Below are 20,962 nucleotides of genomic sequence, written 5' to 3'. Positions count from 1 at the left end.
GCCTTTTTAAAGTGACTAGACTACTCCTGTAGACTGTAACCAGGTTAAAAAGAAAATGTAGAGGTAACATGTAAAGAAACAGACAAAATAAGCTTTGTGGGGAATTTAAAAGTTGTCACCTGACATAAATTTAAATAGGTATAAGGTGTGACAGACAGCACCACCAATGGAACAATGTGTAAATATGTGCTGGTGTGAAGTGAACAGGTAAATAATTTATAATCCCTAAGAGCTATAATGTATATTTACGGGTTCCTCGCACTCATAATGTTAACAATAAAGCAACAAAGAAATTCCAAAAAATATTAATTGTAAATAAAAAAACCATAACTAGATGTGATATGGACATACACAGACGGTGTATTAATAAAAGAAACAAAACATTGAAAAATATAAGAAAATGCATCCCCTACAGCAGCGATGCGCAAACTGGGGGGCGCGAGATTACCGGCGGGGCTTCCCGAAGGCACTTAAATTAAGTTCTGGGGGAGCTGCAGGGCCTCTGTAAACAATGATTCAGCCGGCATCTGGAGACGCGTCGCCATGGAGACGCCGCAGGGCAACGTGACGTCATGACGCCCAGATACCGGAAATCAAGGTGAGGAGGAGGGAGGGAGGCGCGCGGAGAGGAGGACATCCGGAAGTGGGGCGCAGGGAAAAAAGTTTGTGCCCCCCTGACCTACAGAATAAGCAAAAAATGAATGCAATCTGTTCGGATTATCTGCAATGTATATTATATATAACAGAGACACCTGTTCAATGGCCAAAGGTGTGTGTCTCTACACTACTTAGGTGTTTTTACTAAAGCCAAGTGGTATAAAATCTGGGGATATAGAAGAAATAAACTGATTATGTATAATGCATAATATGAACAGGGGAGGAAATACACCAAAAAGAACGTGTGTGTGTGATCACAAAAGAGATTAGGTAAAGATTGTAAGACAACAAAGTAGATGGTTACTACGAAGGCCTTCAAATGATACTTCATTAACTAAACCCTTATTAATGCAGTATATATTTTTTTTATTCCATAGAGCGTGTTTTTTGCAACTTATATTTTAGGTCTAATTTTGCATATCATGAACCAATAAATATGCATTAAAAAACTGAGCAAGGACCTGCTATTTCTATCATGTTACATGTTGAGCTTTTACACCATTTCATACCCATTACATGGGCTTAACCATTTCCTCCCTCTCAGCCTATTTGCTATTTCCGTTTTCTTTTTCTTTTTTTATACTTGATTTTCTTTTAATGTGTAAAATATGCTTCTGTCATGATAATGTCATGAGATATTGGGTATTTTTAATCCCTCTGGTGCTTAAGGGGTTAATGAGCTACACTTTTAAGAAAAATACAAAATGCTGAGTCTGAAACAGGTCAGAACTGTTTCTTTGAACTGCTCTGAATTTCAAAGGGATTTACTTGGGTAGGGGGGTCCGTGTGGGTGGCCCACTCAAGGTGTCAATTGAATTAATCAAGGTCTACAGACAGGGTTGGGGGAGAACAGCTTCAAGGTATTTTGTAGAAGGGGTAGGCTCATGAAGGTGCCTTAAGAAAGAATTGTACTTAAGTCTGGGCCAGGTTGTTACAAGTCAGATCTGACCAGGGGCATGCTTGGAAAGCAGGGCAGACCTCATCTTCTGAACCAGTGCCTCTCTGGGGAAAATCCATAGCATGTGGTAATGTATTGTATAGGATTTTCTGTTTTACCCCTTTTATTTTAAGAAGCTGTTCTGCCTTATATTGTAATTGTATGTTTATTTTGTAATACCTTTTCTGTAATTCAAGCACTGTATTTTTATATATATTAAACCATTTAATAAGTAATGCTTTGGGCTCTGAATGAACTTTGTGCACGCTGGAGAGAATAACTTGCTAAATTCAGGCACATGTTACTACAACTGATTTTGTGTTAAAAGTGCATAGTTTTTCCTATAATAAACAGGGACCTGAGGCCCTGGCGGATATTTTAGTCTAAGATATTTTATCATATCTGCATAACCTCAGGTGGTGGCAGTGGACGGTTATGATGTGCAATTGAGTAGGGGTTAAGACTAACTCGCTGGTTCCTTGCAGAGGAGAAAGGGGGGTTGCTAGAGAAGCCTTTGTGTATTAACCCTGGTTGCATATCTAAAGTCACGTGCTCACTTGTGTGCTGTTCGTGGCAGTGGTATATTGGGACGGCTTGAGGAGAGATACAACCCATTTGAGGGACTCCTGAGTGGGTGAAGAGTGGGTATGCTTGCGAGCGTCGGTATTAACCCTTGTCCCGTATGCAGGTCGCGTGCTAGCAGGGGGTCGTATGTGACAGCTTCCTTTTCATCTTTATTTTGTATCGAGATGATAGAATGTTTACCAGTTTTATTATTGACAAGTGCACCGTATGTCCTGTTAATTATTATAAATGGATTAACCTGTTCATTTCCGGTATCTACGCACTACCTGTTTGACCTCACGGGTACGTTTATTGTGTTGTCTTTTAACATCTGTGAAAAAATTCTGTCAATAAATAAAGAGTTGAAAAAAATAATACAAATCTGAGCAACGTGTTGAATGGATGTTTTCACTTGCAAATCCAGTATACATTGTTCAGTAAGACTGGGACTTTAATGTTCCAACAATATGTTCCCTGGAATCTGCATGTCGTTCTTTCCTATCACAGTGTGCTGGCGTTACTGCTTCACAAGGTCATAGCTGAATTTAACCAACGACTTCAGGTTTAATTTTAGAACAAGTGCGTGACACATCTTCTGCAAACCACTGCTACAGTCTGTGACAAAAGGGGCCTCTATGTAACAATCACCAGATCAGAATTGGAAAAGGTGAGAAAATGCTTTATTTGTAGGCCAACGAATAACTATAATTCTCTACCCCTGGTAAAATACAAAATCACTGGTAACTAGCTGGCTTTTCTTTATCTTTTAGGTTCATATACACCACACGTCTAGGTAAGAACAGTAAACAAAATGGTAAACATCTACAAAATAACTTTATTTCTTTATAGTTGTTAGGGGTACAGAAAAAAAGAGCGGGGGAGCATTTGAAAACGCACATTCAGAACTTATTGGGGTTACAGAAAGACAAAAGGGGGGCTAGGTACAATTCAGGGGGCAGAGTTGGAAAAGAAAATGTGTTGAGGGGGTATGTTCCAAGTGGGCCTTCAACCAAACTGTTAGGGGATCTGGCAAGGGTTGCAGCTTGGTTACTATGTTTATTTTTTTTTTTTTTTAAAGAGGACTGTTTAATCTGTATGCTCAACACAGAGAAACCTGTCATTTCTTTTAAAAAAATGGGTCACAGTTTGTAAAGCAAAAGCCCTTTTACTTGTCAATCAAAAGTAATTGTGATTGCTGTTTATGCTACGTCAGAGATGCATTGATAATGTTTTGGTGCATTCAATGTACTCTGAAGGTAATAAGAAAATTGAAGCAGTTGCAAACTATTACAGAATCTGTATAATAGCTCGTTTCAAAGTAATTCATAGTACATTCGCTGCCTCACATTACAAACAAATGCTGCATAACACTGTGGCCACTTGTACAACGAATTGCTACTTTTATGCTTTCTTTTGGTAGAAATATTCCACCACTTACCCTCTGATAAGCTAAAAAATATTTTTGGTCCTCGATCAAAATCAGGTGAATTATTAAGGCAGTCATTAGGAAGGTGATTTTAGCACTGGATTCTTGAATGAATAACAACTACTAAAGTAAGGTTACTGTGGCTAACTATGTACAGGCATACCCCACATTAACGTACGCAATGGGACCAGAGCATGTATGTAAAGCGAAAATGTACTTAAAGTGAAGCACTACCTTTTTCCCACTTATTGATGCATATACTGTACTGCAATCGTCATATACGTGCATAACTGATGTAAATAAGGCATTTGTAACAGACTCTATAGTCTCCCCGCTTGCGCACACCTTCGGTACAGGTAGGGAGCCGGTATTGCTTTTCAGGACGTGCTGACTGGCGCATGCGTGAGCTGCCGTTTGCCTATTGAGCGAGATGTACTTACTCGCGAGTGTACTTAAAGTGAGTGTACTTAAACCGGGGTATGCCTGTACATCTCTGTGACAAACCAAACTATCTGCAATCCATTTGAATTCCCAATACTTTACGTATGGTCTTTATATATTTCCGAAGTTTCTGTCTGCGATATTACTTTTCTTACGCTTTCTCATCTACACTTTGAATATTCAAAGTCCCATGCATTTAGGAGGGCAGTGAAATACACTGAAATCATGTACAGTAAGAGCTGTAAGGTATAAGTAATGCACAAAGGCCCAGCAGAAAAGTGCATATTCAGTAAACAATAATAAAACATGTGGCAGTGATGTAGAAAGGCAATTTCTGAGTAAAATGTATGTACTTTCTTCTTGCATCTTGTGACCTAAATGTAAATTGTGTTCATTTTGCCATGTGTGCGATTGCTTGCAGTTTGATGTTAAAGCAGCCTGTCCAATGTGCAGGGTATTTTTAATAAACATTTTGTTCCCTTTAATATGTGCATCAGTACAATCCACACAATGATAAAGTAATTAGCTAAGTTGTCGATCTATCGGCGAAGAAGAGGACCTCCAATGTCAGTGCAGCAGAAGAGGGCCAAAGATGCAATGTTCTGTGGGGAAGATCATGTGACCAGGCAGTCACTAGATACAATTGGTGCACTGCTAGAGAGAGGGCAGGGCTCGAAAAGGGATGTGCCGGAGCCTGTTCCAGAAGAGGAAGGGGATGTGACTTTGTAAATGGTTGCTATAGAAACAAAAAATGGTTGTTACGTTATAATACATTAAAAATGTCATTCAACGGTTTTTTTATTTTTATTTGCTCATAGTACATAACTGATTAAAAAAACACATGTAGGATATTGCTTGGTCTGCAGCTTTAAACAGAGGTTGCATGATGTACTAAGTATGATTGAAAGTATGAGCATCTGCACCTCCATGCGTTGTTTTTTCCCCCACTATTCATACAGTAGTGTCCCAAAACTCTATGAGGCCTACTCTGAGCTGGCCTAAACCTCTCCATCACGATTTATCAAACATTTTTAACAGGTTTATTTGATGTTTGTGACATTTCGTGTCAGTGTTATTTCTCCACCTATTCAAACAGTGGCGTAACCACCGTGCTGCTAAACACCGCAATGTGGGGGGGGGGGGGGGGGGGCGGGGTTGTGGATTGGAGGAGTGCCTGAGAGCACAGGTAGACTCTGCCGGTCAGCACTGGAAGTTAGGCTCAAGTTCCATGCCGGCTGCTGCTCTCTGCATCTGCTTGCGGCGGCGCGGGACCTTCACTGCGCACAATCAATTCCTCCTCCCCCTGCATGACTGAGCACAGCCAGAGTCTGAGCAGCCTTATCCCTTCCCCCACCAGGTGTAAAAAAAAAAGTGTGTGGCAGGCCCGTCCCTACTAGGTATGTGCCGCCCTTAGTCAAGCACTATTAAGGACGCCCCCCCAAAAAACAAGTAATACACCCAAAATAAATTCCCCGAACTCCAATCTTTTCCCCTAAAAATTCACCCCCTCCTCCCGGTAGGAAGCAGGAGGTCTCCGGAGCTAGAACCACATTAATTTCGGCTCTGGGGAGTGCACTCCCTGCTTCCTGAGATACTTGTGGAAGACTGTACATATTACCATGCTACTCCCTTTAAAAGTATGCTGCTGGTAAAAGGATTGGATATGGAAAACAAAAGAACAAATCCTGCGCTCCTACCAAATTGGGCTAAAATATACGAGTGACATGTTTACATTTAGAACATAAGTTTGTGTAAGGCCAATCCTTTTACCAGCAGCACACTTCTAAGGCCGAGCTCACTCTGGCTACCTCACGAAGCAGCGTGTGCGCGTCCACATTTGCGTGCTCATCCCCAGCAGACTGAATGACGCGACTTGGAGGCGGGACTTCCATATCCTCCTGCATGAAAAAAAGAAACAAAGTGTGTGTGTGTGTAATTTCATTGGCTGGCGAAATACACGTGACGCTGCTGCAACTTGAAATTACAACTTCAGTTGTCTCCCTCAAGTGCAGCAGCGTCAACGCTGTACTTCGCCGCCGGGAGTCGCTTGTAGTTTGAAAACTCCTATCCGCAAACATATCTCACAGAGTTTATTCCACGGGGCAATAAGAAATGACATATTCAGTTTAGGTGCCTGCTAAACAGTCTACCTTGAAGAGGTTGGCAGGCTAGAATCGTGTTTTGATCAAAAGATGCAACCAAACGACTCCTTTGTCACACAGACTTAGGTTCTAAATGTAAACATGTCACTAGTACATTTTAGCCCAATTTGGTAAGAGCGCAGGATCTGTTCTTTGGTTTTCCTGAGATACTTACCTCCTTAGGCGGTGCTGGTATCTCCTGCTCAGGTTTAGCTGTCCCATCACATGGGCCAATAGGAAGCCGTGATGTCATAGGCGGTTTCCTATTGACCCACTTGAGCTGATATACCATCACCCCCTAAGCCTAAGGAAATAATTATCTCAGGAAGCAGCGGGTCCTATGAATCGAAATGAATGCGGTTCAGCTCCGGAGAACCCTTGCTTCAAACCTACATTATATTTTAAAAAAAATAAGGAAAGCCCCAGTGCTGCTACACATGCCCCCTAAAACCTGCCAGTCTTAGTGGGGTGTGTGCATGCGTGCGTATGGGCGAGTTGTGTGTGTAGGGGGGATTGTGTGTGATGTGTGTAGGGGGATTGGGTGGTCTGTGTGTGTGGCATGTGTAGGGGTTGTACACATTGTGTGTGTGTGTGTGTGTGTGTGTGTGTGTGTATTCCGTCGTCGTGGGTAGCCGGGTCGGGGTTGGAGAAGGCAGGGTAAAAGTTATCCAGGCTGGGGTCAAGGCAGGCGGCACAGGATCGAAGGTCGAGGTCACAGGCTGGAGTCAGTACCAGGAAGGCTTCAGTGAAGAGCTTCAGCATAGGTGTTTCAGCGCAAGGGAAGGTCTTCGGAGCAGAGCAGCTACAGCGCAGGGGATCCAGCGTAGATGCTCCAGCTTGGGAGGTCCTAGGAACAAGGAAGGCTTCAGCGCAGAGTTTCAGTATAGAGCTTCTGCGTAGGCACTTCAGCACAAGGGAAAGTCTCCGGAACAGAGCATGGGAGGTCCTCAGGAACAAGGAAACAAGGTGAATGGAAGCTTCAGCACATGAAAGCCAAACAGAGATGCTTGTAGCAAACACAGTTTACCAGGAATACAGCGATTCCAGAATCATGCTCAGCCACTTCCCTATGGAAGGGCTGAACCTAAATAGCACGGGCAGCCAATAGGGAGAGAGCTGCATAGAAGACAGAATGAAGCAGACTGCAGTGCAAGTCCAGAACCAGGTGATTCCAATTGCCCAGTACAGAGAGGGATTTGCCTGGAAGCTCTATAGCCCCGTAAGTGTGAGTTCAAGCCAAAGCAGGACCGGAACCCTTACAATGGCATTTGGTAATGTATAGGTTTTCTTTTTTATTGTAACTGTATGTTTTTGTAATACTTGTTTCTGTAATCTAAGCACTGTGTGTGTGTATATATATATATATATATATATATATGTGTGTGTTCGACAATGCTATACATTTTCATGCCCGGGGCGAGTGGATTTAACCTCCGGGCGAGTAAATATTGGCCCAAGCAGCACACGTGTGTTTTTTTAAAATTTCCCAGCTTGCGCTGCTGTTTTTCCCCCGCTCGCGCTGGAGAAAAAAAAAAAAAGCCGGAGGCGGGTTCATGTTGTTGGGGAGATTACCCCGCCTCCGGCTCCCTGAGCAGTGCCTTCGCTCCTCCCCCGCCTCTCAGCAATACTTTCCCTCCTCAGCGCTTTCACTCCTCCCCCTTCCAGCAGCCATCCCCTTCCGCGCCTCTGTCTTCCACAGGCCCCTGCAGGGCCATATGTCGCCCCCCCCTCCCGTCGGGCCATCCGCCGCCCCCCCCCCCCCTCCCATCGGGCCATCCGCCCCTTCCCATCGGGCCATCCGCCACCCCCCCCACCCCAATCTCTCCCGGCCTCCGTGACCCCCCCTCACCCCAATCTCTCCCGGCCTCCGTGACCCCCCCTCACCCCAATCTCTCCCCAACATCCCAAATCTCCCCACTCACTCCCGATCTCGCGTGGTAGCTCCGCCAGGTCGGCTACCCGGAAGGTCTCCTCCACCGACAGCCACTGAGCTGAGGCTGCCGCCGCCCCCATGTCCCAGCGTGTCTGACACCCGGTGACCCGCAACAACAGCCGCCGAGGGCGACACCCGGCCTCCCCCCCGCCTCTTCTCCCTCTCTCCGTGGGATATGGCGCTCTCCGGGGAGACGTGCACTACTGGTTTCCCGGTGCGTCAGGGCCCCCGCCGCTTCCTCGGGTGTCACGGAGACCACAGCGATCCCAAGGTGTGTAGAGGGAGGGAGGGGAGGAGAGAGAGTATATGTGTGTAGGGAGGGAGAGAGAGAGAGTGTGTGTGTGTGTGTGTGTGTGTGTGTGTGTGTGTGTGTGTGTGTGTGTGTGTGTGTGTGTGTGTGTGTGTGTAGGATACCAGAAGTGTCACATCACCCCCCCCAATCACCCCCCCCAATCACCCCAATAACCCCACCCCCCCAATCACCCCGTCATCCCACCCAATCACCCCGTCACCCCACCCAGTCACCCCGTCACCCCACCCCGTCACCCACCCACCGTCACCCCACCCAATCACCCCGTCACCCCACCCAATCAAGCCCTCTGTCTCTCTCGCCCCCTGTCTCTCTCGCCCCCTCCCTCTCTCTCTCGCCCCCCCTCTCTCTCGCCCCCTCCCTTTCCCCCCCTCCCTCTCTCCCCCCTCTGTCTCTCTCTCACACTCCCTCTCTCTCTCTCACCCTCTCTCTCTCACCCTCTCTCTCTCACCCTCTCTCTCTCTCACCCCCTCTATCTCTCTCACCCTCTCTCTCTCTCACCCCCTCTATCTCTCTCACCCCCCTCTCTCTCACCCCCTTTCTCTCACCCCTCTCTCTGTCTCTCTCACCCCCTCTCTCTCACCCCCCTCTCTCTCTCTCACCCCCCTCTCTCTCTCTCACCCCTCTCTCTCTCTCTCACCCCTCTCTCTCTCTCACCTCTCTCTCACCTCTCTCTCTCTCTCTTTCTCTCTCTCTCTCTCTCTCTCTCTCTCTCACCCCCTCTCTCTGTGTCTGTCTCACACTCTGGATCTGGATATCTTACTTACCCTATATATCTTAACTGCCCTATACTACACCGAAATAACCTATACTGCTTTCTTCCAGATCTGACTCAAGCTTCACACGGAAGACATCAGAACCCCCCCTAACCCAGAAGACAGGTAGGGAACACCTCCCCTCCAATGTATAACATTGCGGGAATGAGGGTACCTGGACATTGAGGGACTGCGGATCAGGTAAGATCCCAGGCGAGATTGCTGCTTTAGATATTGTGAAGTGGGGACGTCCTGACACTGGTTAAGGGGTTCAGGAAACTAGTCATTCACATCTGGCTTTTATTTTTAGATCCGACATTTACACACACACACACACGTAACAAGGACTAATTGTAGTATAATGTAATACAATAAATACATTTATGTCAAAAACGAATGACTAGGAATTTATTAAATGTATTTTATTTTAAAGCGGGGTTGGGGGCGGGACTAGGGGCGGGGTTAGGGGCGGGACTAGGCGGCGAGTAGATTTTTTGGTTGGGCGAGTAGATTTTTGGGTGATTTGTCGAACACTATATATATATATATATATATATATATATATATATATATATATATTTAATAAGTAATACTTTCTGCTCTGAATGAACTGTTGCATGCTCTGGAGAGAGTATTTACATTTTTGGACACACTTTGCTGCAACGGATTTTTGGTGTGTTAAAGTGCATAGTTTTTCTATAATAAAACAAGGACCTGAGACCCTCACAATTATTATTACATCTTTGATTTGTATTTCCCGAGTGGTAGCAGTATATATATATATATATATATATATAATTGCAATTGAGTAAGGGCTCAATATTAACTCAATGGAGGTACCTTGCACAGGCGAAAGGTGAGTTCGCTAGAGTAGCAGTCTGTATTAACCCTGGTTGCATATCTAAGTCACGTGCCCACTTGTATGCTGTTCGTGACGGTGGTATATGGGGACGGATTTAGGAGAGATATAACTCATTGGAAGGACCTTTGCGAAGGTGAAGAGTGGGGCAGCTTGTGTGCTGTGTATTAATCCTTGTCCTTTAGGGGAGATATTGTCCATTTGAGGGACCTCTGCACAGGTTAAAAGTGGTAGCGCTTGCGAGCTGTGTATTAACCCTTGCCCCCTATGCAGGTCATGTTTTCACAGGGGTGTCATACGTGACAACCACCAATTTATGAGAAATTACCCTTAAAGTTGTAGAAAATATTGAAAAGAAAAGCTTCAAGAATAATGGCAAAAAGGAAAAGTTTCTTGCCATTATTGCCTCTTTTTCAAGTAAAATCCAGCAAATTACAGTAGCACCAGTTTGCTGTCTATCTGGGAAGAAAGTGTTGCAGTGTCAATGTAAAAGTTTCTTTGTATTTTGTGTATACTATAACACATAACAGGGTGTACATAAAAGCAGCCATACCTCCTAACTAACGTTCCTTTTTTACATGATTGGAGCCAGGGGGACCCCCGGGGTGGAACTCCACTATTTTCAGCTCAAGGGACTGCCTGGTTCCAAGATACCTGCTAGTGAAGTTTCCGGTATTATTTCCTGGCTTTTAGACGGGAATGAAATGGTTTTCCAATAGGAAGACACAACTGATGATGTGGCTTCCCATCGGCCTGAGATTTGGCAGCCATTATGTTTCTCCTGGAGGAAGTTGTACACCTTATAACTCACTGTTATGTATCCATATTCTCAAACTCTACCCATTCAGCTGGTACACTATGTTTTAGCTCCTGTAAGGCCAACTGCGGCCATTAAATGCAAAGTTTTTTGGTGTATGTAAACTGCAACTGAATCTCGGGGACATAACACCCGTGGTACCCCATAGGTGGACCCCCTAAGAGAGTCTCCTATATATGCCTTCACTGCTCCTGTCCACTATGCCAGAGTGGACCGAGTTAATATCATGAGGAAAAGAGACAACTTCAAAGACCACCTGGAGATCATCAGCCTCTCCCCCTGCATGTCTGTCATGAGGGTCTATATGCTGTGCAGCTTATTTCACTCTTCCACAGAATCCCTGGGACATAACACCCGAGTCGCCCCAAAGGCGGCAGTCAAAGGGTGTCGGGCAATTGCTGCTGTTCGCTGATGTAACAGCTCCTCTGTTATTGGTTAAAATATTTCTGATGTATATTAAAGCATTTCCATCATTTGTAACAATAACAACAACATTTAGGGGACTCCTATAGGAGTTGCTTGGAAATTCCTCCATGAAGCATAAATAGAGGAACTACGGCAGGACTTATTTTTATGTGCAAAATGTTGGGGAGCCTGATTAATCTCAGGAACCAGGGGGTTACTAAGTAGCATTAATTTTAAGAAATGGAATATTTAATTTTTAGGTGTATATGCATTTCAGAAGATAAATCAATGGAAGAAACTAATGAAGACCATCTCAATAGCTATGAAATTCAATTTGCTATTCAAGAATCCTTGGAAGCTATTGCACCAGCACCATATTATCAAGACAGGTAAGAAAATATGTCTTATTGTACATACAAACATGTTCTACTTTGTTGCAAAGAGCAATAACTTTAAAGAACACCCACGAGTGTTCTTGTTTTATTGCACCAAGGATTTTTATTCTGGTATTGTTTGCTTTTGTTATGACCCCCAAAAGTTTGCTTAGCATCCAAATGACCATTATGGTGAATTACAATTTTCCTTGACAAGCTAAAAATATAATGTACTCAGGGTAGGAGAGTAAATGCGACGTGATTGTGGTATAATAAAGCAAAGGAGGCGATGGGGGCTAAGTATCAAGGCAAATTTGGAGCAAAATTGAATCAAATTGCGTCATATTCATTTTGCATCAATGTATCAAGGCCTTTTCTCCACGTTTTGCACCATGTACGTCATGTTGCGATTTAGGGAGTATCAATAAAAGGAGTTATTGAGGAGTTACATGCCGAACAAATTATAATAAGATGTACTGTATCAAACTCTGCGCCTCTCTACGTCACTTTTTTATCTTGTATTTACCGGGTCTGAGGCAGCGTAAGCGTTTCTGGCTAACAATTTGTGGCAAATGTAAGAAGAATTTTCTTCGAGCAAACACTAGCCAAGAATGGATCAATGCGACCAAACGAGCTTCTACTTGCACTTTCTATACGTTGAAACATTTCCTCCAATTAGTTTTAATAAAGTTACACAGGAAAGTTAATAACAAAGAGGGCTACAAAAGTGGTGCAATTCTGTGGCAACACGAACTAGTGTATTACAAATGTCCTATTGATTTCTGTCTTTTTTTGCCTTTGATACATACACAGTAGTACAGATTGTTTGCCACATTTCTTGCCTTGGTACATACTGTATATATGACTCCCTTGTCTATGAAACCTGCTCTGAACCCTTAAAAAAAAATATAGATTCTAAACTGTCTTGATGTGGTACAATATATGGGTGCTGTTTTAATGATAGTGAGTTTGAGTCTGCATTAGATGAAAAAACATCTGTTGTATTTGGTTCACAGATATTGCACTTTTTTGTCTTACAAAAATGTAGCATTTTCATTTCAACAAAACCTATCAGAATGGAATTTTTGCCCAGAACGCATAATGGTCCATATTTACTAAACACTGCTATTTAAATCTTCTGGCTCCAAAAGAAACTTTATAGCCTTTTCTGCTTCCCCCCCCTCCCTTACCTTGCCTCTAGCTCTCCGATGTCAAATTACGACGCAGTGTCACATGACACTGCAGCGTTATTTGATGACGCTTTGCCGAAGACAAGGTAAGGATAGTTGTAGAGGCCTCACGTGCACCCCCACCCCCCCTCGACAAAGCTTGCGCCCAGTTTGCGCACCCCTGCTGCAGATCATGCACCGTTATAGTAGCCCTTGCACACTCTCTCATTTATTTATGTCCTTGTGGAGATTTGATCTCCAGTATTGAATACAGTACTCTAGGTGAGGTCTCACTAATGATCTATAAAGTGTCCACCCCCTCTTTCTCCTGCTAATACCTCTCACTATACAACCTAATATCCTTCTGCCTTTTCCCATTACTTTGTTAAATTGCTCACCTAATTTTCACTAAGCTGAAATAATGACTACCAGGTTCCTTCTCTATACAGCAGTTGACATTACAGTGCCATTAATCCTGTATTCTGCTTTTGGATTTTTGTGACCCAAGTGCATTACTTTGCTTTTTTTGGCATTCCATTGTTATTGCCATACTCTTGACCGTTCCCTCAATATACCAAAATCGTTAGTCAGTTTGTTTTCACCCCCTCCATCCCTGGAGTGCTAATCCTTTTACAGATCTTTGTGACGTGCCAAAAGGAATACTTCCCTCTCCAAACCCTATGTATTGTCACTAATAAATATTTTAAAGAGCACAGGTCCCATCACAGATCCCTGACGTTCTCCACTGGTCACCTTCCCCTCCCCTGAATGAACTCCCTTTACCACAACTTTCTGTCGCCTATTGTCCAACCAATGTCCTATCCATTCTACCACCTAGAGTTCAGTTCCAGGTAGTGCAACTTGTTGATCAGTCTTCTATGCGGGACAGTGTGAAATGCCTCACTAAAAATAAGATAATCTACATGTACTGCTCGATGTACCTTCATCCCCCAGTCAAAAAAAATCAGTTAGGTTTTCTTGACATGGTTTCCCCCTCAGTATACCATGCTGGTTTTAGATAGTCAAGAATTATATCATTCAGCAGTGTTTCCATGATTTCCCCCACTACTGACTTCATGCTCACTGACCTGTAGTTATTTGCCTCTTGGTTGAAGTGGGACTAGGATTGCTCTACCACAGTCCCCTGAGAATGTTTCAGTGTGGTTGAACATATTCCCTAACGCAGTTCAGATATGGTTATTACTTTTCAAATATTGATTTTTTTTTTTTAAGCCATATTTTGTATGGTCGTCCAATAGGAGGGCGCAAACAATAATTTTGCAGATTCCTATTGGCATGCAGGACCTGTGAGATTTGGGGGCCATTTTGATTCATCTGGAGGGAGCAGAGACACTGGCATCTTCAAAGGTAAGGGTGGTTTTAGAGCTTAAAAAATAACGTTTCAGAGGACATAATGGTTCCAATGCGGTTTGTTTTTCGTTTTCGTTCAATTTTCTTTATTGACAGATATCACAACAATACAGAAAATATCAAATACTTTGAATACACATAATTAACAAGACATGACAAGTTATTTCCACAAATATAATGGTCGTATGTGGGCAGTGCAAATGTAGACAAGAGGCTGTGAAGATTCCTTTTTGTGTGTATTATTTTCTTTCAATTAACCCAAAAAACTGAACAGGTAAACAAGCAAAAAGTTTAGTAGACCATAGACCTTACCTATACATAGGTAATAACTAAACGTAATACAAGTCTCTGCAATGCCAGAAATTAGAATAGTTTAATTTAAGTTCTGACCAAGGTAGATTCAATTAAAATAAATTGTTGAGAGTGTGTGCTGAGTTATTTAGGGTATTTAGAATGTTTATAAAACCATATAGGCTAATACAACTTGATTTTGATCACATTTATCTGCGATTTTTGTGTTGTCGGGTTGAAAAGTTGTAACAAATATTGTGGGTAATGGTAGGCTGAGATTTTGCAAAGCTAAATAAGGAAATCAATATATTGTTGCAATAATGTCAGAAGCTATATCTTAGGGGAAATTAGCATTAAGGACTGAGTGCTTTTAGCAAAAGTTATCACACACAATGAGTTTGATGCATATTGAGCATATTTAAATCAGTGGGGAATTTCGTCCAAAAAAGGCTCATCGGACACTCCAGCCAATATAGAATACACCCCTTTTGACACTAAGCCACACTTCCCTTCTACAATATGTCACACATCTATATATATATATATATATATATATATATATATATATATATATATATATATGAGAGAGAGAGAGAGAGAGAGAGATTGAGAGAGAGAGAGAGAGAGAGAGAGAAAGATTGAGAGAGAGAGATAGAGAGAGATTGAGAGAGAGATAGAGAGAGATTGAGAGAGAGATTGAGAGATTGATTTGCTGATACCTGCTTTTATTGGGTCATATTATAAGTTATGTGAATCTCCATAGGTTGCTGAGGAGTCTGGGACAATCTCATGAGGTGTGCTGGGAAGTTGCCATGACACCTCCTCATTTTTTTGCATGTATTTATGCAAATTGTTTTACAAATCAGGCCCAGCTCAAAGAAGAAACTAAATGGAATGTTTTTGCATCTGCTTGACATTTTATATATTGTGTTGACCTTGGGCTTACTCTGACAAATCGAAGTAATTAACCAATGACAAAATTCTGTACTATCACAATTTACATAATTCTCTGAAAAGGGTACATATTAGCATGCATCTCCCTGGTATAACTTTATCTCACATCTGTGCCTCCCAAGGGAGATATTCATTATAGCAGTGACATTTTAAATGGTAACGGTGTCACACTTGGCATTTTTATTTGCACATCTAGTGTGCTATCAACTTTTTCTTCTTCAGTTTGCAGTAGATTAATGAAGCAAGCACTCTAAATGCAGTCACGCCACTATTTCAAAACAAAGCTTAGGACTTAATCTTCTAGATCTCATCAGACAAACACAGCCTGGTAGGAATTCAGTGTCCCAGACCAATAAAGTGAGATGACTAACTCTCAGAGAAGGCTTCCAGACCGTGCTTTATGAAGAATAGTTTTACATTTAGAAGCTCATGCTGCCAAATGATTAGAATTGTTCTCGGATGAAGAACATCCATTTTAGCATCACATGGTTATACGTTCTAAACACAAACAAATGTTCCAGCACTCACTGTCTATATTGAAAAAAATAATCAACTAGAGGATAATGTCCAAACTAGAGGTGAATTTAATATGAACACAAGAAAACAATGACTTGGAGTGATGAACCACAATGGAAGCAATGTCTCTGGGATGAGGAGTGTGGGGAAAGGACACAGGGAAAGGAAGTAAACAACACACAGTAAGGGTGAAAACACAACACGGGGAAGAGGGTATACTAGGGTGGCAACGTTTCGAGGTAAGAACCTCTTCTTCAGGCTCGTTCCCTCTAGTCTAAAGGGACCATGAGGTACTTCCCTAATTCCTCTTTCCCCAACACAACGGCCAGCCCAGTCCTTACCTCGAAACGTTGCCCCCCTAGTATTCCCTCCTCCCCGTGTTGTGTTTTCTCCCTTACTGTGTGTTGTTTACTTCCTTTCCCTGTGTCCTTTCCCCACACTCCTCATCCCAGAGACATTGCTTCCATTGTGGTACATCACTCCAAGTCATTGTTTTCTCGTGTTCATATTAAATTCACCTCTAGTTTGGACATTATCCTCTAGTTGATTATTTTTTTCAATATAGACATTGAGTGCTGGAACATTTGTTTGTGTTAGTTCATGGTTTTAGGGGAATTAGGGTCCCCTAGGTTCCTGTTGCACCCTGTATCAAACTCGTTTTTACCATTTTTTTTTAGTGCTGTCTATCACTGTTTGTTGGTTATACGTTATGTTGCAATCCTAGATCCACTTTGAAGGGGTTAAAGCAGTAGCATTAGTAGTTGCTTTTGTTCAATATAGCAACTTGTCTATTTGATGGCCCTTAACCATCTGTTGTTTTTTGTAACACTTATTCCTCCCCTATAGATTGTGTTTGGAGGCAGGGCCGAATTTTGACCTTCTGAGGCCCTAAGTAGGCTGACCAGACGTCCCAGTTGAACTGGGAAAGTCCTAGTTTTTAAGTTACTGTTCCGGTGTCCCGGCAATCTTTCTAATATCCAGGTTTTGAGCAGAGAGAGAAGCAGCTGCAGCTCAATGTCTACTCCGGCCATTAGGTTAACCTGCTGGCTCATGCAGCTCCTGCTCTCCTTGGCTGCAGTGTGCTGTGTTAATATTAAGGCCAGACTTAAATTGGCGCCCTCACACACAACCGGGCGTGGGACTGGCCACTTCACACACAAACACACACACACACACAGGGCTGGCGTGGGACTTGCACGTGACTCCGGAACACACATATGCAGAGAGACAGAGTGTGAGAGCGAGAGACACACACACAGAGTGTGAGAGAGAGAGAGACAGACACACACAGAGTGTGAGAGACAGAGACAGAGAGAGAGATTGACTGACTCTTGGGTGGGCGCCCTAACTCACGCACCCCCCCCCCCCCCAGTTGGCGGCCCTGTCCCCCATTCTCTCTCTACTTCCTCCCTCGCCAGTCTCTCTCCCTTCCCCCCATTCTCTCTCCCTCCCCACCCCCATTCTCTCCCCCCATTCTCCCAATCCCCTCTATTCTCTCTGACCTGCATAGACGCACACAACCACTGACCTACAGACACTCACACAGACAGACCAACACAGACACTGACCACTCACAGACACCCACACAGACACACAGATACACACACACAGACACAGATACACACACACACACACAGACACACACACAGATACACACAGATACAGATACGCACACACGCACACGCACACACAGATACACATGCACACACAGATACACACAGATACACACACACACACACACAGATACACACACACACAGATACACAGACACAGATATACACACACAAAGTACAGAGGCAGCGACGAGCAGGCGGCTCCCCGCCTCACACTGCACCCGCACCCGCGCCCATCTCCTGCACCAAGGGGACGGGGGGAAGGGAGCACCAGGACGCAAAGGTACAACACCCCCCTCCCCCCGGTGGGCAGCCTATCACCCCGGGCGGGCCGTGGCAGAAGTGGGGGACACTGCGCAGCCACCACTGCTCTCCCCCGCGCCCATCTCCCGCACCAAGGGGACCGGGGGGAAGGGAGCGCCAGGACAGGAGGCAAAGCTAACCCCCCCCCCCAGGTGGGTGCACCCCCGCTACCACCTCCTATCACCCCGGGCGGGCAGAGGAGGGAGGGAGACACCGTGCAGCAGACAGAGGAGCCAGGAGCGGGAAGAGACACACACCACTCACCGTGTGCTCTGCAGGAAGAAGGAGAAGCCCCGCCCCGGCTTCCTCTGACCTGCAGCCAATCCCCTGCGGCCCGGCCGGCATTCTAAGACCCGCATCCTCCTCACCGCCGCCGCCTCGCCGCATACCGGGACCAGGGACCAAACCCAGGATATTTCCGGGACGGACCGGCAACCGGGACAGGACACAAAAAATCGGGACTGTCCCGGCGAAACCGGGACGCCTGGTCACCCTAATCCCAGTTCCTTTCTCAATTCCCCCCGAACTCCTTAACCCCCCCTGTACCATCTCATACTCATTAACCCCCCTCACACTCATTAACCCCCCCTACCCCTCCTCACACTCATTAACCCCCCCTACCCCTCCTCACACTCATTAACCTGCTCTGCCCCTCACACTCATTAACCCTCCTGCCCCTCCTAGGAAAGACCTGTTGAGAACATCACTGTATTAATCCTCAAGATACATAGAAATGTACTATATGTATAAGCCGAGCTGCATTTCTATAGAAAAGTGCAGTTTTACAGCTGAACATAAAACTACTGTATAATCAATGAAGAGTTTAAATTGTATTGTGTATTGAACACTGCTTTGGTCTATTGTTTTATTTACCTGCTATAGGGGACAAAAGCAAATTTCTGTTGCAAATGCTATTTAATTATATAATCCCTGCTATGTGCTAAACATACTGATCATTTAGACAAAGTAGACATTTTGACTCTTCATTGATTATAGTACATTCCTAGGTGTCTTTTGGGGTAATACAGTGATTTTCTCTGCAAGTCTCCCCTACGATTTCATTTTGTGCCATTCGTTTTGATTTATACCACATGGTTTAATTATTTGTTAGTAAAAGTGAAGTTTTAACACACATTTGGATGTGGAGCGCATACAAATAGGTGCTTCCTTTCTCTACCAATATTTTGTATCAAGTTCTCCCTTAGAGCAGGGGCGTTCCCTCTTGGGCGCGGTGGTTACAGAGGCCCCGTGCTCTTTAACGCGAGGCTTCTGTAACTCACATACCTAAATTCAGCCGGCTCCAGGAGACGCATCTCCATGGCAACACAGCGACAAATGACGCAGTGGGGTCATGTGACGTGACATGACCCGCAGCGTCTTTTGACGCCGGAGTAAAGGTATGGGGGGGGCGACACTGGGGGAGAGCAAGCGGGGGCGTAGCACAGAAATTTTGTACAACCCTGCCTTAGAGCAGCGGTGCGCAAACGGGGGCGCGACCCCCAGGGGAGGCGCGAGATTTTTTTTGGGGGGGCGCTGGCGGTTGCAGAGGTCCTGTGCTCTCCCCCAGACATTTAAATTAAATGCCGGGGGACTGCGCGGGGCCTCTACAACCTGTACTTACCGGGATTCTGCCGGCTTCAGCATGCGTGACCATGGCAACGCGGCATCAAATGACGCCGCGGGGTCATGCGACGTCACGGTTGCTATGGTAACGTGATGTCACACGACCCCACGGCGTCATTTGACGCCGTGCGATGTATGGAGGGGGCTGCCAATGGATAAGATAAGACGGGGAGGGCGCAAAAAAAGTATGCGTGCCCCTGCACTGAGCACTGAATTCTTCTCTGCTGTTAGGTCGAGTGAGTACATACTTTTTGTGTTGTGTTGTGTTGTTGAATAAAATCTTTATGCTTTTCCTATCTCTGGCATTGTTCTCTTCCATAGGTTTGTACCAACCAGCGAGATAAACAGGAAAATTGTATCTGCCATAAAACAAGGTAATCAATCTAACTTACACTAATTACAAAGTTTTCCGTGTAGGGGCTCTGTGGGTTAGATCCATTGAAGTCTGTTACATTTTCACCAGTAACAACTGTTGCATAATTAGGGTTTTTCCTCATTTTAACGGGTATCCACAAAACGAATGATATGCAAAAATAGCGGCTCTTAGTAAAAGTAGCTGCATTATTAAAACGTCTCTGCACAATGAAAATCACAGTTAACAAATACACTACAGATGGGCACTGGCAAAACTTGAATGCGTGTTACTGTACACATGTGCCTTACCTAAAGCTGATTCAATTATTAAAACGGGTATGACTAAAAAAAAATAAAAAAATACTTTCTTTTACTTTTTTTTGTTATTTATTCGTCTCTTACCTTCATTTATTTTAATTGTACATTATTAAAAGTTAATTATTAATTATTATTGTAGAGGTTTATCAAGAGTACTTATAACAGGGATTATATTGTATCCCAGTTCTTTATATGGATAAACATTATTGTGCACCTATACTTAATACACTAAAGATTATATATTATATTAGGTCACACAACATATCCTACATTCACTTTAATCACTAAAAGCTATACTATAGTTTATATGTTTCAGATATTTATATGATACCTAATACATATCTTTGTATGACATGTAACTTTTTGTAATGAAAGGGTTAAGTCCTATACTCAGTACCTTGCTTGTAGGCTATTCCCAGAAATAACACTATGATAATCATGGTCTGGATGTGAGTAACGGCAGGTTTTGATGTGACCTAATTATTGTAGCGTTATTTCCATGCGCTAACATGAACAGAGGATTTTGGATCTGCGATGTTGGGTTAACGACTCATTAGCATATCATTTGCATATGAGTAACCCAGACATCTGTTCAAAATGTATGAACACAATATTTGTCTCCTTAAAGCTGCAGTTCAGTCTTTTTTTTTAATTTATTTTTTTACTTCAGTAGTTTCATGTGGGCAATCTCTAATTACCTAAAGAACTGCATAGCTTCCGGTCAATTCGTTCTCCGTCTATTGATCGGCAAAGTTTGGCGACATCTTTAAATATGGGGACTGTAAATCGTTGCTATAGGAACAAGCATGCGTGTTAAAATAGAATACAAGA

At 43.8% G+C, this 20,962-nt stretch overlaps 1 protein-coding gene across 6 annotated transcripts in view; it reads left to right on the top strand.

The window, feature by feature from the left end:
• Positions 1 to 2,712: 2,712 nt before the first annotated feature.
• ASB15 (ankyrin repeat and SOCS box containing 15) overlaps positions 2,713 to 20,962 on the top strand; it is a 37,777-nt gene continuing 19,527 nt past the window's right edge. For 2 of the 6 annotated variants that reach the window (XM_075599891.1, XM_075599896.1), the window contains exons 1-3: positions 2,727 to 2,825; positions 11,506 to 11,634; positions 19,781 to 19,833. In XM_075599891.1, coding sequence (XP_075456006.1) covers positions 11,534 to 11,634; positions 19,781 to 19,833 — 154 coding nt within the window. In that variant the 5' untranslated portion in view covers positions 2,727 to 2,825; positions 11,506 to 11,533. Of the gene's footprint in view, positions 2,826 to 2,928; positions 2,952 to 11,505; positions 11,635 to 14,072; positions 14,157 to 19,780; positions 19,834 to 20,962 lie in introns of those variants that run through there. The other 4 variants (XM_075599894.1, XM_075599892.1, XM_075599893.1 and 1 more) reach the window with 4 other exon arrangements.

This window comes from Ascaphus truei, chromosome 5 (assembly GCF_040206685.1).
Source record: "Ascaphus truei isolate aAscTru1 chromosome 5, aAscTru1.hap1, whole genome shotgun sequence".
Classification (NCBI taxonomy): Eukaryota; Metazoa; Chordata; class Amphibia; order Anura; family Ascaphidae; genus Ascaphus; species Ascaphus truei.
The sequence above is the reverse complement of the archived record's forward strand: the minus strand, read 5'-3'. Positions and strand labels throughout refer to the sequence as shown.